General features: G+C 39.7%; 1 protein-coding gene across 5 annotated transcripts in view; it reads left to right on the top strand.

Annotated features, from left to right (window-relative positions):
* Rps6kb1 (ribosomal protein S6 kinase B1) overlaps window positions 1-9,012 on the top strand; it is a 42,898-nt gene extending 33,886 nt beyond the window's left edge. For 3 of the 5 annotated variants that reach the window (XM_076577618.1, XM_006983193.4, XM_076577619.1), the window contains 3 exons: window positions 2,894-3,001; window positions 5,116-5,228; window positions 6,616-9,012. In XM_076577618.1, the coding sequence (XP_076433733.1) occupies window positions 2,894-3,001; window positions 5,116-5,228; window positions 6,616-6,853 (459 nt within the window). In that variant the 3' untranslated portion in view covers window positions 6,854-9,012. The remainder of the gene's footprint in view (window positions 1-2,893; window positions 3,002-5,115; window positions 5,229-6,615) is intronic. The other 2 variants (XR_013053070.1, XM_076577620.1) reach the window with 2 other exon arrangements.
* The last annotated feature ends 3,348 nt before the right edge of the window (window positions 9,013-12,360 follow it).

Genomic DNA, 12,360 nt, shown 5'->3' with positions numbered 1-12,360 from the left:
GTTTTCCAGTACTAGGGGTTGAACCTAAAACCTCCCACTCTACACTGACACCTCAGTGCTGGTGACTTTTTAAAATAAGAAAAATCTCAGAGAGACCAGGTATAGTGGTGTTCTCCTGTATGATAGTGTCCTTATTAATGACATCTGCACCAACCCTTTCCAAATAAGATGAGTTTCCGAGGAACCAGGTGTTTGAATGTCAACATGAACGGAAGGGCGAGGGAACATCATTCAGTCTATAAAAATGCTTTAGCTGTAGCTAAATAACTTAGTGTTTACTTAGCTTCTGTCTTCTGCTTCAGAACCTGAGAAAATATACTTTCTCCATTTCTTGGGATGTAGGTGGAGGAAGAGGATAATGAGGCTGATTATTATTTGGTCACAGAGCATAAGATGACCTGCTTTAAAATGTCAACATACACAGGGCTGGAGAGATGGCCTCATTGCTTAAGAGGACCCAAGTTTTAGCCCTTGCACCCATAGGATAACTCACGATCATTCTTAACTCCACTTCCAGGGGATCCATCACCTTCCAACCTCCAAGGGCACAAGGACATGTACATAGTACACAGCCATACATGAACAGAAAATACTCACAAATAAAATAAACCTTAAAATGTCTGTATATACAATTATAAGGAGGATAATTAACTCAGATACATACTGCCCAACTTCAGAAATGACCAGGTCATCTTGTATTTAAAAAAATAAAATAAACAATAAGCCATCATTATACCTAAAGGTTGACTATTTCACTGTTTGTTTTGATTTTCCTTTTCCCCTGTGTTTTTCAGTAAGAATTCATAGTCTGTACATTGTTAGGTGTTCTCTTATTATAGACAGATATCCCTTCTCATCTCTTCTGGAGATTTATTGAAGAAACTGAGCCATCTGTCCTGTAGAATTCTTCAGATTAAAAAAAAATGTGTTTGTTTTAATTTTTATTTTGTATATATGAGTATTTTGGTGCATACATGTGATATGCAGTAGAAATGGGTGTATCCCTGATGCTTGTGAAGGTCAGAAGAGGGAATTGGATCCCCTGGAATTGGAGTTAGGGATGGTTGTGAGCCACCATGTAGATGATGGGAATCTAACCCAGGTGTTTTGGAAGAGTAGCCAGTGTTCTTAATGGCCGACCCATTTTTCCACCCCCAAATTCCTTACATTTTAATTTTGCTAATTTTATGCCCATAGTGTCATTTCCTATGTTCATCTGTTTCCAAAAACTGGGTGTTTAAGGAACTTATTTGATACAGATGGAACTCTATCCCGTCCCCCCGTCCCCCCAGAGCTGAGGACCAAACTCAGAGCCTTGAGCTAGCTAAGCAAGCGCTCTACCACTGAGCTAAATCCCCAAACCCCAGATGGAACTCTTGATGTTATATGCTTTGACAAGGAGGCCTAACTTATAGTTTTATTTCTCTTAGGCTGTTAGTAGTCACTGATGAATGCCTGTGAGTCAATAGTTCTTAACCTGGGACCAAAGTCTAGAAACATTTTGATTGTGTCGCAGGAGGGCCCTGCTCCTAGTTCCTACAGCACACATGCAGCTCTCTACAATACACAGTTACCAGAAACATGAGAGGTGGCTCTTCAGTTAAAATGAGTACTGGCTGCTCCTTCAGAGGACCGAGGTTCTACTCACAGCACTAATATGGTGGCTCACAGCTGTCTGTAACTCAAGTTCTAGGGGATCCTACACCCTCTTCTGTCCTCTGCAGGCACCAGGCATGCATGTGATGCACAGGCATACATGCAAGCAAACACATAGAAACATAAAATAAAAAGTTAAATCAAGTCCCAAATGTAAGTAGTACTGAGGTGAGAAACCCCAGTCCAGTTCTCTGTTCTCATTCAGAGTTTACACAATGGCCTCATTCTCTTGAGTCAAGGTCTCTCTCTGTGTAACAGCCCTAGTTGTCCTGGAACTCACTGTATAGACCAAGCTGGCCTCGAACTCACAGAGATCCATCCGCCTGCCTCTGCCTCCCGAGTGCTGGGATTAAAGGCATGTGTCACTATTGCCCGGCTCTCTTACTCATTCTTTATTGCCACAATTTTTTCATAAAACAAACTTACCAATTGTTTGGTTACCCTAGTTGATACCAGGAAGACGGGCTAAATGTTTGACTATTATTCTTCAAAATAATGAAATAGTTTCTTAGTATCTTCCAAATTAAACAGTGAATTATAACTTTTTTAGTGCCATGAACTCAGGGTGTTTTTTGTTTTGTTTTGTTTTGTTTTATGGTTTTTGAGACAGGGTTTCTCTGTATAGGTTTGCGCCTTTCCTGGAATTCACTCTGTAGCCCAGGCTGGCCTTGAATTCATAGAGATCCGCTTGGCTCTGCTTGGCTCTAAAAATTTACTGACTGGACTAGATACACTAAAGAGTTATGAGGGGAAAATTGATAGTCAAAATTTTAATCAGGATAGTTTTATATTCAATCTATTTAATTCATATATAAAATTTGAAGATGTAGGCTTTGGCCACCGGTATAATATTTGCCTAGCAAGTATAAAGCCCTAGGTTTGAACTCAGGCACCAAACACATACAAAAAAAATGATGTTGTGGGGCTGGAGAGATTCCCAGCTTCCACATGGTGGCTTACAACCATCTGTAACTGCAGTTCTAGGGGATCCAACACCTTCTTCTGGCCTCTGTGGGTACCGGGCTCACATGTGATGTGCAGATATACATACAGTCAAAACAACCTGCATATTATAAACAAAAATAAAAAATGATTGACACTCTTTCTACCTACAGTTTGTGACCTTGTCTGTGGCTGCTAAGATTATTCTGTGCAGAGTATAGGGCTTGTGGCACCTTTGATTGATAGCAGTAATACAGACTGTTTACCATTTTCTAAAAACTTTGTTCTTATAAAGCAATCTGAAGAGGATGTGAGTCAGTTTGATTCAAAGTTTACACGTCAGACACCCGTTGACAGCCCGGATGACTCAACTCTCAGTGAAAGTGCCAACCAGGTCTTTCTGGTAAGTGCAACGTTTCCAAGCAGCCATAGGAAATTTAAGTATGGAGGATGATCAATGAGAAGTTCGTGTTGGAAACCTGGGTGACTTTGCTTTTAAGCCATTTCCTTGGTAACTTACTGGTCCCTACAAAATGACTTTCATAATCTAACATTCCACTTTAGATATTACAGAAAGAATATTTGATTCTATGGAGTGATTCATGTTTGGTTGCGTGCTAGTGATTTGAAATGATTTTTGGCTAATCAGAGTAGAACTCTTTCATTCCCAAAACACTTACCATAAATTACAGATATTGCCGGGTGGTGGTGGCGCATACCTTTAAGCCCAGCACTCCTGAGGCATAGGCAGGCGGGTCTCTGAGTTTAAGACCAGCCTGGTCTACAGACTGAGTTTCAAGTCAGATGACTACACAGAGATACCCTGTTTCAAAAAAAAAGAACAAAAAAAATTATGGTTACTAAAACCCTGACTCTGCAAGGGATTTGTAATTTTAATTATTAATATTTGATAGCAAAACATTGATTCATTTTTGATAATAAATATTAGTTTTCATTGAAGAGGTGTCTGTGTGCTTTATCTCTAGTCTGCAGTCTCGTTAGACATTAAAGTTGTGATGGGCGTGGCTCACCTGAGAGCACACACTTACCAGCCCAAAATAACTAAATGAACCCATTAGGACTCCATTTACCTGTATAGTTATTTCAGTTCTAACAACCTCAAGTTGATGGATATTTAATGTATGATGAGATCTCATTAAAAGTAATGGAAATTTGATTGGGCAGTGGTGATACACACTTTTGATCCCAGTACTTGGGAGGCAGAGCCAGGCGGATCTCTGTGAGTTCGAGGCCAGCCTGGGCCACAGAGCGAGATCCAGGACAGTATCGAAAGAAGAAAAAAAAAATTGAAATTTAAAAATTGAATAAGATGCAACTTTGTCTTTAGCCCACCAGAATCTACAGAGGAATGGCCTCTGAAATTGCAAGTATACAGTGCAGAACTACACCTTCCTCTTGGGGCTCCGCCCGGAGACTGCCCAGCCTTGTTTACTGTAATAAATACATAATGCTCACTCAGCTAAGAAGGAGCAGGAAAGCAGGTAGGCAGTAGGACCCGTGGCTGAACAAAGGAACATGCAGCAGCAAAATGAGAGACCGGAACTTAACAGCAAGGTTCAACCTGATCTGAAACTAATACAGCAGCATCTGTGCCCTGTACAAGAAGACTGTCATAATGTTGGCACTGGTCACCAAAAAAAAAAAAAAAAAAAATCTTCTATGGCTCAGTGATTAATAGTGTGTCACACTCTTTCAGAGGACCAGGAGTTTAGCTCCCAGCATCTGTGTTAGGTGGCTCACAACTGCATGTAATGACGTCTCAAAGGATCTGATACCTCATGTCCTCAGGCATCTGTACTCACATGTACATACCTACACACAGACATACATGCATATACAGAATTTTTAAAATTCTATACAATTACTAATGAGAAAGTGGAAAAGTCACACAAGCTAAGTAAGAGAACTCTAATTTTACCTTGGCTTAGTTATGAGGAACTGTTTTGGAAGTATTAATCCTAGCACATTTTATAAATATGGGTATGTGTATCTGTATATATATGTGTGTGTGTGTGTGTGTGTGTGTGTGTATAATATTTATATTATATGTATATAAACAATGTGTGGCTGACAGTGTACCAATTTATGTTTATCTTTATAGTCAACATTTTAATGTGCAAGCTACATTTTTCCTGTTGGGTTTTTTTCCCCCTTCTGCTAACGATTGGGTAAAATTTTGTTAGCTAGCATATGAGGCTTTAAAAAGTATAAAAATGTTGGCTGTAGTGGTGCACACCTTTAATCCCAGCACTCAAGAGGCAGAGAGAGGCAGGTGGATCTCTGTGCATTTGAGGCCAGCCTGGTCTGCAGAATGAGTTCCAGGTCATCCAGTGGTACACAGACCCTGTTTTACAAAACTCAGAAGGTATAAAAGTGAGATCATCAATTTGGAAGAATATCCACATTGTTGATTTTAGTTATACATCATTGTGAAAGCCATTTTCTTGATGTGTATGACAGACTGTCACCCCGAAGTACACTGTTGCTGTTTTTCAGGGTTTTACATATGTGGCTCCATCTGTACTTGAAAGTGTGAAAGAAAAGTTTTCCTTTGAACCAAAAATCCGATCACCTCGAAGATTTATTGGTAGCCCACGAACGCCTGTCAGGTATTTCACTCCCTACTCTCTTCTCGTGTTTATGTATGCGTGTTCATGTGTACGCAGGTGCATACGGAAGACAGCCTTGGGTGGTGCTCCTCAGGCAGTCTCCACCTCTCACTGGCCTGGGACTTGTCCAGTGTGTTAGTTAGGCAGACTGGCCAGGGAGGGCCAGGAAACCTATTTGTCTCCTCCAGTGCTGGCATTACAGCCATGCACCACAATACCCACTTTTTCTTACATAGGTTCTGAGAATTACATTGAGGGCCTTGTGCTTGCAAGGAAAACATTTTTTGAAGCCTAGAAGAATATAGCTTAAGAAATGCGCCGGGAGGTGGTGGCGCACGCCTTTAATCCCAGCACTCAGGATGCAGAGCCAGACGGATCTCTGTGAGTTCGAGGCCAGCCTGGTCTATAGAGCAAGATCCAGGACAGGCACCAAAGCTACACAGAGAAACCCTGACTGGGGGGGGGGGGGGGGGGGAAGAAATGCATATAAGTTACATAAATAAAAAGTATGGGGTTGGGGATTTAGCTCAATGGTAGAGCGCTTGCCTAGCAAGTGCAAGGCTCTGGGTTCGGTCCTCAGCTCAAAAAAAAAAAAGTCTGTCATATTTTGCCTAATGTAAGCACATCTATATTTTATATTTAAAGGATATACATCATATAGTTTACCCATAATAAATGTCCTCTTTAGCATTTACCAACATTTCATATGTGCTGCATGTGAATATATATGTGTTATATATAATATAGAATTGTTCCTTTCTGATGAATCTAGCAGGGGTCATAATAAACCAAGATAGAAATATACACAAATGTATGTACCTACCAAGTTGTGCCAAGTGTACCTGCGCACATGTGTGCACATTTAACAACAACAACAAAAGGTAGTAGTAGAAAGCAAAGAAAAATGAGGAGCCTTCCATTAACTGTGGTCAGCATGGCCTCCCTGGTGAAGTAACTTCTAGGAGTAAGGAGAAAGCTAGCTATGCAAAGAAAAGAAGTTCCTCAAGTATTGCAGGGAGAAGAGCAGCCAGGACAAAAGCCCCTGGGGAAACATGCTTCTTCTTGGAAATAAGAAGTCGGAGTTCCTAGAGTGTGGTGAGAGAGGAAGATGGCAGAGGTGTGGGGAAATACTTGATTTTCAGTGCACTGGGAAGTTGTTCTAAGTGGGAAAGTAAAAGGATTTAACAGTATGACATTAGCGGCTCTAGGGGTCAAGTGCAGAGGACATACTAGCTGTTAGTCTAGGGGGAAGATGCTCAACCTTTGCCTTTGTGACAGTCTACATGAAAATAAAGTCACATCACCCCTACCTTTAAACATGGGGGGAGTAGTTCCTGTTAAGATGATCCTTAAGACAAATGAGTGATAGCTCTTCTTTGTCTTAAAGCCCAGTCAAATTCTCTCCTGGGGATTTCTGGGGACGAGGTGCTTCAGCCAGCACGGCAAACTCTCAGACACCTGTGGAGTACCCGATGGAAACAAGTGGGATAGAGCAGATGGATGTGACAATGAGCGGGGAGGCATCAGCACCACTTCCAATCCGACAGCCCAACTCTGGGCCATACAAAAAACAAGCTTTTCCTATGATCTCCAAACGGCCAGAGCACCTGCGTATGAATCTATGACGAAACAATGCTTTTATTGATGCAAAAAGAAAACAAAAATCGGGGGAGGGATGTGTGAACATCCTGCAAGATAAAATGAGAATCAAAATGGCAGACTTAAAAAGTCAGCACAGTAACCTAGATTGCTTTGGATGGAGGAAAAAATAAACATGGATTTTAAAAAATCAATCAATGGTGCAAAAAAAATAAACCCACAAAAAAACAAAAACAAAAAACTCAAGCAAAATAGTATTGTGGAACCCACAGACACATCGATTGGCTGGTTCCTGTCAAGCAACATCTCAGCATTAGCAAGGGTTTTCAAGTTGACGGCTCCACACCGACAGTATTAAGGGTAGGATGTTGCTTCCGAATCACCGTTGAAGCCTGGAGATGTCAAAGAAGGGTTATCCTTTCATAGGCAAGGTATGAGATTGCCTGTAATACTTGCAACTAAGGACAAATTAGCATGCAAGCTTTGTCAAACTTTTTCCAGCAACACGGAATCAAAGACAAAAGAAACTTATCGATTGATGTTTTACGTGCAAACAACCTGAATCTTTTTTTTATATAAATATATATTTTTCAAATAGATTTTTGATTCAGCTCATTATGGAAAACATCCCAAACTTTAAAATGCAAAATTATTGGTTGGTGTGAAGAAAGCCAGCTTCTGTTTCTTCTCTTGATGAAATAAAACGCAAATGAATCATTGTTAACCACAGCTGTGGCTCTTGTGAGGGCTTGGGGCGGACCTGGGGTGTTTTTCATCTTTTGTTTTAGTAACCTATCTGCAATACCTGTCTGTAATACTAGAAGAAGAAAGTCTGTTTAATCATTTCTACTTGCAGTACTGCTGTGTGCTAGGCTTCACTGCAAGCCTTGGGACAGGCAGAAGTTAGATGTTCTACATTGCATCCTTGTCCTGGGCCTGTACTACACTGGGAAAAGATGGCTACCTGTTGTTATCCCAGTGTTCGGGTCAAGCCCATGGCCAAGGAAGGAAAGAGTCAGGCTAAAGTTTGTAACTCGGGCAGTAAGCAAGGGGAGATAGAGACCTGCAGGGAAGAGGGGCCACCCTCGTCTGTCTCTTCTCAGCACATTGGCAAGGTTTTCAGTTTTACTTTGTACTGTTTTTGCTGTTTACCTTCCTTAACATTTTTCCCTCCAGAGTTTAAAAAAGAAAAAAATGGTGTTTTTTCCCTCCTATACTGGGGCTACATTTTTAATTGTAAAAATATTTGATGGCCTTTTGATGAATGTCTTCCATAGTGAATAAGAAAACTTAGTGGCTTAATTTAGGAAACATGTTAACCAGACATTGTTTTTGAAATTGTAACAAAATCTACATAAGTGATTTACAGGTACAAAGAATAAAAAATAAAGGTAATTTTACCTTTCTTAAATATTTCCTGCCTTAAGGAGCATTTCCATGACTAGCTGGTGAGAGGGTTTCCTATCTGCAGAGCTTTATAAACTATACTTCAGTGCATACTGGTCCAGGTAGATGGTCACACTGCAGGTCTCGTCACTTCACTTGGTTGGTCTTTATGTCTCCAGTCTGTGCAGCTCATTTGGTATAGTTGCAGCCCTAGGGTTTCTTTACGCAGATGCTCTTGCTGTATTCTCCATAGGATCCAAGCCATAAATTCCTTATGCACATCAGAGTCAGTCAGGAGAGACTAAGACCTTGCTTCTTTAAATTGCAATTGAAGTGAGATGGGAGGAAATTTTAATAGTGAGCAAAAATAGAACCTTGAGGGGCTGGAGAGATGGCTCAACGGTTAAGAATACTGGCTCCTCTTCCAGAGGTTCCGAGTTCAATTCCCGGCACCCACATGGTGGCTCACAATTGTCAAATGGCAGTCTGATGGGATCAGATGCCCTCTTCTGGTATGCACAGCATTCGGACAACATACCCACATATATGAAATATATAAAAGTCCTTAAAAAAATGACAGTTGGAAATATGGCCTTTCGATTGTGGCAGTAAATGAAAGAATTGATAAAAGTCCATCTTTGGACAGAAGTTTTTTATCGTCTCAGTTCTCACTCCTGGATCTCTGACTGCTGCCTTTTGAGGACTTTGTAATTGCAGCAGTAGATAAAGAGCTGCGGTGATGATTAAGGGCAGACATTGTGAAGGTCTTCGTTATTTGACAGCTTGTGGTATCTTTAAACGACCCCCCCCCCCAATAACCTATGGTGATGCATACAGGAATTTTTTCAGACTGCAGAAGGCTGTGCTACTCTGATATCTGTCTCCAGTGTGTTTACTAACTATAGCATTGACTGCCTGGCCAAATTCCAGTAGAACTTTTACACCAAACAACTCCTCCTCAGCCCTAGTTGCTAGTAATATGTGCACTGTGACCACCCCGTAGTTAAACTTTCAGATTAGTGCTGCCAGCAATAGTGCAAATACTGCAACTTGTTTGCCTAGAAAGCATTAATTATATACCTTCCATCTACACAAATATATAGCTTTTCTATCACAACATTTATTAAGTGAAATTGATTTCTCACGCTGTGGCAAGTTTATTGAGAAATTGTTTCATAAATGGATATCCCTACTATGACTGTGAAAACATGTCAGGTGTCACGGGAGTGTCACAGACAGAAAGCACACGCCTATGCAATATGGCCTACTCTGTATTTATTTGTAAAAACTGAAGCATAATTTAAAGTATATGCCAATACTAGTTTGAGTTTCTAAGAGAGCATTCATGCTTATACCAGGTAAGTGTATAAAAAAGATGAAGTGCTTTTTCTTTTATTACTTGATTATTTTCTTTAAAATCAGCTATTACAGGATATTTTTTTATTTTCTACATGCTGTTTTTTAATTAAAATGTACTCACTGAACTGAAGTTTACTAAATTTGTTTTATAAGGTTTGTAATGTTACAGAATAACTAAACTGGTATTTATAAACCAGCTGTGATTAACAGTGTATTAATTACTGAACTTGAACCAGATCTTTAGGAAAACTATGTTTTTTCTTCCCCTTTTATGATCTTTACTTCAAGGATTTTTTTTTCCATACTGTTTTTGAACTAGAAGATAGTTTGAGATTTGGGGAAAGGAGGATGCGTATGCGAGACTCCATAAATTCAACATTCTGTACTATAGGTAACAACTATAAACAAAATATATCTTAGTATTAATATCTTGAGCCTTGGATATCATAATTAATATAGGATCTTTTTAAAACTGTTCAGTTAGTTGTATATTTCCTCGCTTACAAGGGCTAGATCAAAGATTATTCTCATGAGAAATGTTGAATTTATGAAGAATGGATTTTGAGGCTTTGAAAATGATTAGTATCTCAAAAGATTCAATATCCAAACATCTGCATGTATTGTAGGAACAGATACTAGCTTGCTGGACAAAACAGTCATGGCATTTGTCACACAGGACCTGTGGTCTGTTGCTGGTTAATATAGTACTTTCCTCATGGGACTCAACACTACAGCACAAGTATTTCCCTGGGTTCTCTGGAGAAGCATCTAAAGATGGGTTTCTGACAGTGTTGGCTCTTTAAACTGTGTTTGCTTCTACCCCAAGTTGGCTTTGCATCTATTAAATAAGTTCTTTAGCTGCCTTATTAGGAGTGCTCTGAGGGCAACACCTTTTCTGCTTTTCATCTTGTATTTAGTTTACTGTATTAAGAAAATTTGATTTCAGATTGAATGAATGTAAATAGAAATTAAATGAAAATTTGAATGAACATAAAGTAGAAGTGATTTTTTTATTACCTGAGAGGAAAAATTAGTATACATATTTACTATAGTATACATAACAGATGTACAATTTTTTTCATTAACATGTTAGATATGTTCATGTTCTCATATTTAATAAACTACTTTTGTATGAAACAATCAGTTATAAAATTTTCTCGTGAGAAATTAGAGCTATTTAAATATATAACAAATTTTAGTGTTGACTTTATGTAGTAAATGTTAAACATCTTTGTTATTTTGAGTATACTTGAATTGTTTGCTTTTAAAAATACTCATGCAACAAGCTATGTGGAATCTAGCTCCACATAAAAATCATGGGAATACTTTTTGTATATTAATGATCAACAGTTTGCTTAACTACACCTTATAGCTACCTTTGATAATGTAATATTCATGCACAAAATAATGTAGTTCTTAAATTTAGCAAATGTCATATCTAGTGTATGATAGCCACTTTGGGTGGTAACTTACCATCTCTGAGGCCGTTATATCACACTACGGTATACAGAAGTTCTCCAGCTGAAGCTATATTTAAAAAAGTTACTATACATAGGCTTGTGGGCTTGCACAGGCCACTGCATGCATCTGAAGGTCAGAGGACAATATGTAAGTCAGTTCTCTCCTTCCACCATGTGGGTCCCAGAGATTGAAATCAGTTCATTGGGTTTGGCGGAAAGCAACCTTGCCAGCCCAGAAGTTAACCAGTTTTTAAAATATGGTAGTATCTCTCTCTGTTTGGTCCTGGGGTAAATGAGACCTCTAATGCTGGGGTGGAGAGGTGGCGCCACAGTTAGAAAGCACTTGTGTGCCTTCCATAGGTCAGGGGTTGGTTTCTAGTACCCACGTAGTAGCTGTTAATCACAACCATCACAGATCTGAAAAGCTAAAAAGCTCTTGCTGGGTGTGGTGGCACATACCTTTGGTCCCAGTGTTTTGGGAGGCAGAGGCAAGCAGATCTGAGTTTGAGGCCAACCTGGTCTACAGAGGGAATTCCAGGACAGCCAGAGCTACACAAAGAACCCCTCCAAAAAACAAACAAACAAAAAAAAAAACTCTAGCACAGAGCTATAGTCTCAATCCATGGTGGCATCTCTCTATCTCTTTTTTGTACATTTATTTTTTATGTGTATGGGTATTTTGCTTGTGTGTGTCTGCATCATGTGTACAGTGTCCAGATAGGCCAGAAGAGGGTATCAGATCCCCTGGAGCTGGAGTTACAGATGGTTGTTGGCTGCCATGTGAGTGCTGGGAGTCAAACTCAGGTCCTCTGGAAGAGCAGTTAGTGTTCTTAACTGATAAGCCATTGCTCTAGCCCTTAGCATTTCTTAATGCTGGTATTGTAATTGTTTGGAGGGTATGATCTGAATTCACAGAATTAATTCCCTTCCTTTGAGGTGAAAGCGAAGTTAGAAGCAGAGAAATGTTTCAGTTCATTACTGATGAGTGCCATAACCTTATTACATTTTCTGGGTTTTGTTTTGAGACAAGATTTCTTTATATAGTCCTGGGTCATTGGGAACTTAATATGCAGAGTAGGCTAGCCTTGAACTCAAGAGATCTGCCTGCCTTTGCCTCCTGCTATTAAAGGTGTGTGTTTTCAATTGAAAAGAAAGTCTATTGTGTATGTACCTGCATCACTACATGTGTGTGGAGGCCAGAGGACAACATGCAGGCGTTGTCTCACAAAGGAGTTGTCACCACAAAGCCAGGAAGATGCTTGAATGCCAAGTAAACTTGTTCAGGTACTTGGCAGTGATTCTCAGTAGGTAAGCTTCTATATCCTGTG

This window comes from Peromyscus maniculatus, chromosome 8 (genome assembly GCF_049852395.1).
Source record: "Peromyscus maniculatus bairdii isolate BWxNUB_F1_BW_parent chromosome 8, HU_Pman_BW_mat_3.1, whole genome shotgun sequence".
Lineage (NCBI taxonomy): Eukaryota > Metazoa > Chordata > Mammalia > Rodentia > Cricetidae > Peromyscus > Peromyscus maniculatus.
Note: the sequence above shows the minus strand (reverse complement) of the source record. Positions and strands in the feature narration are given on the sequence as shown.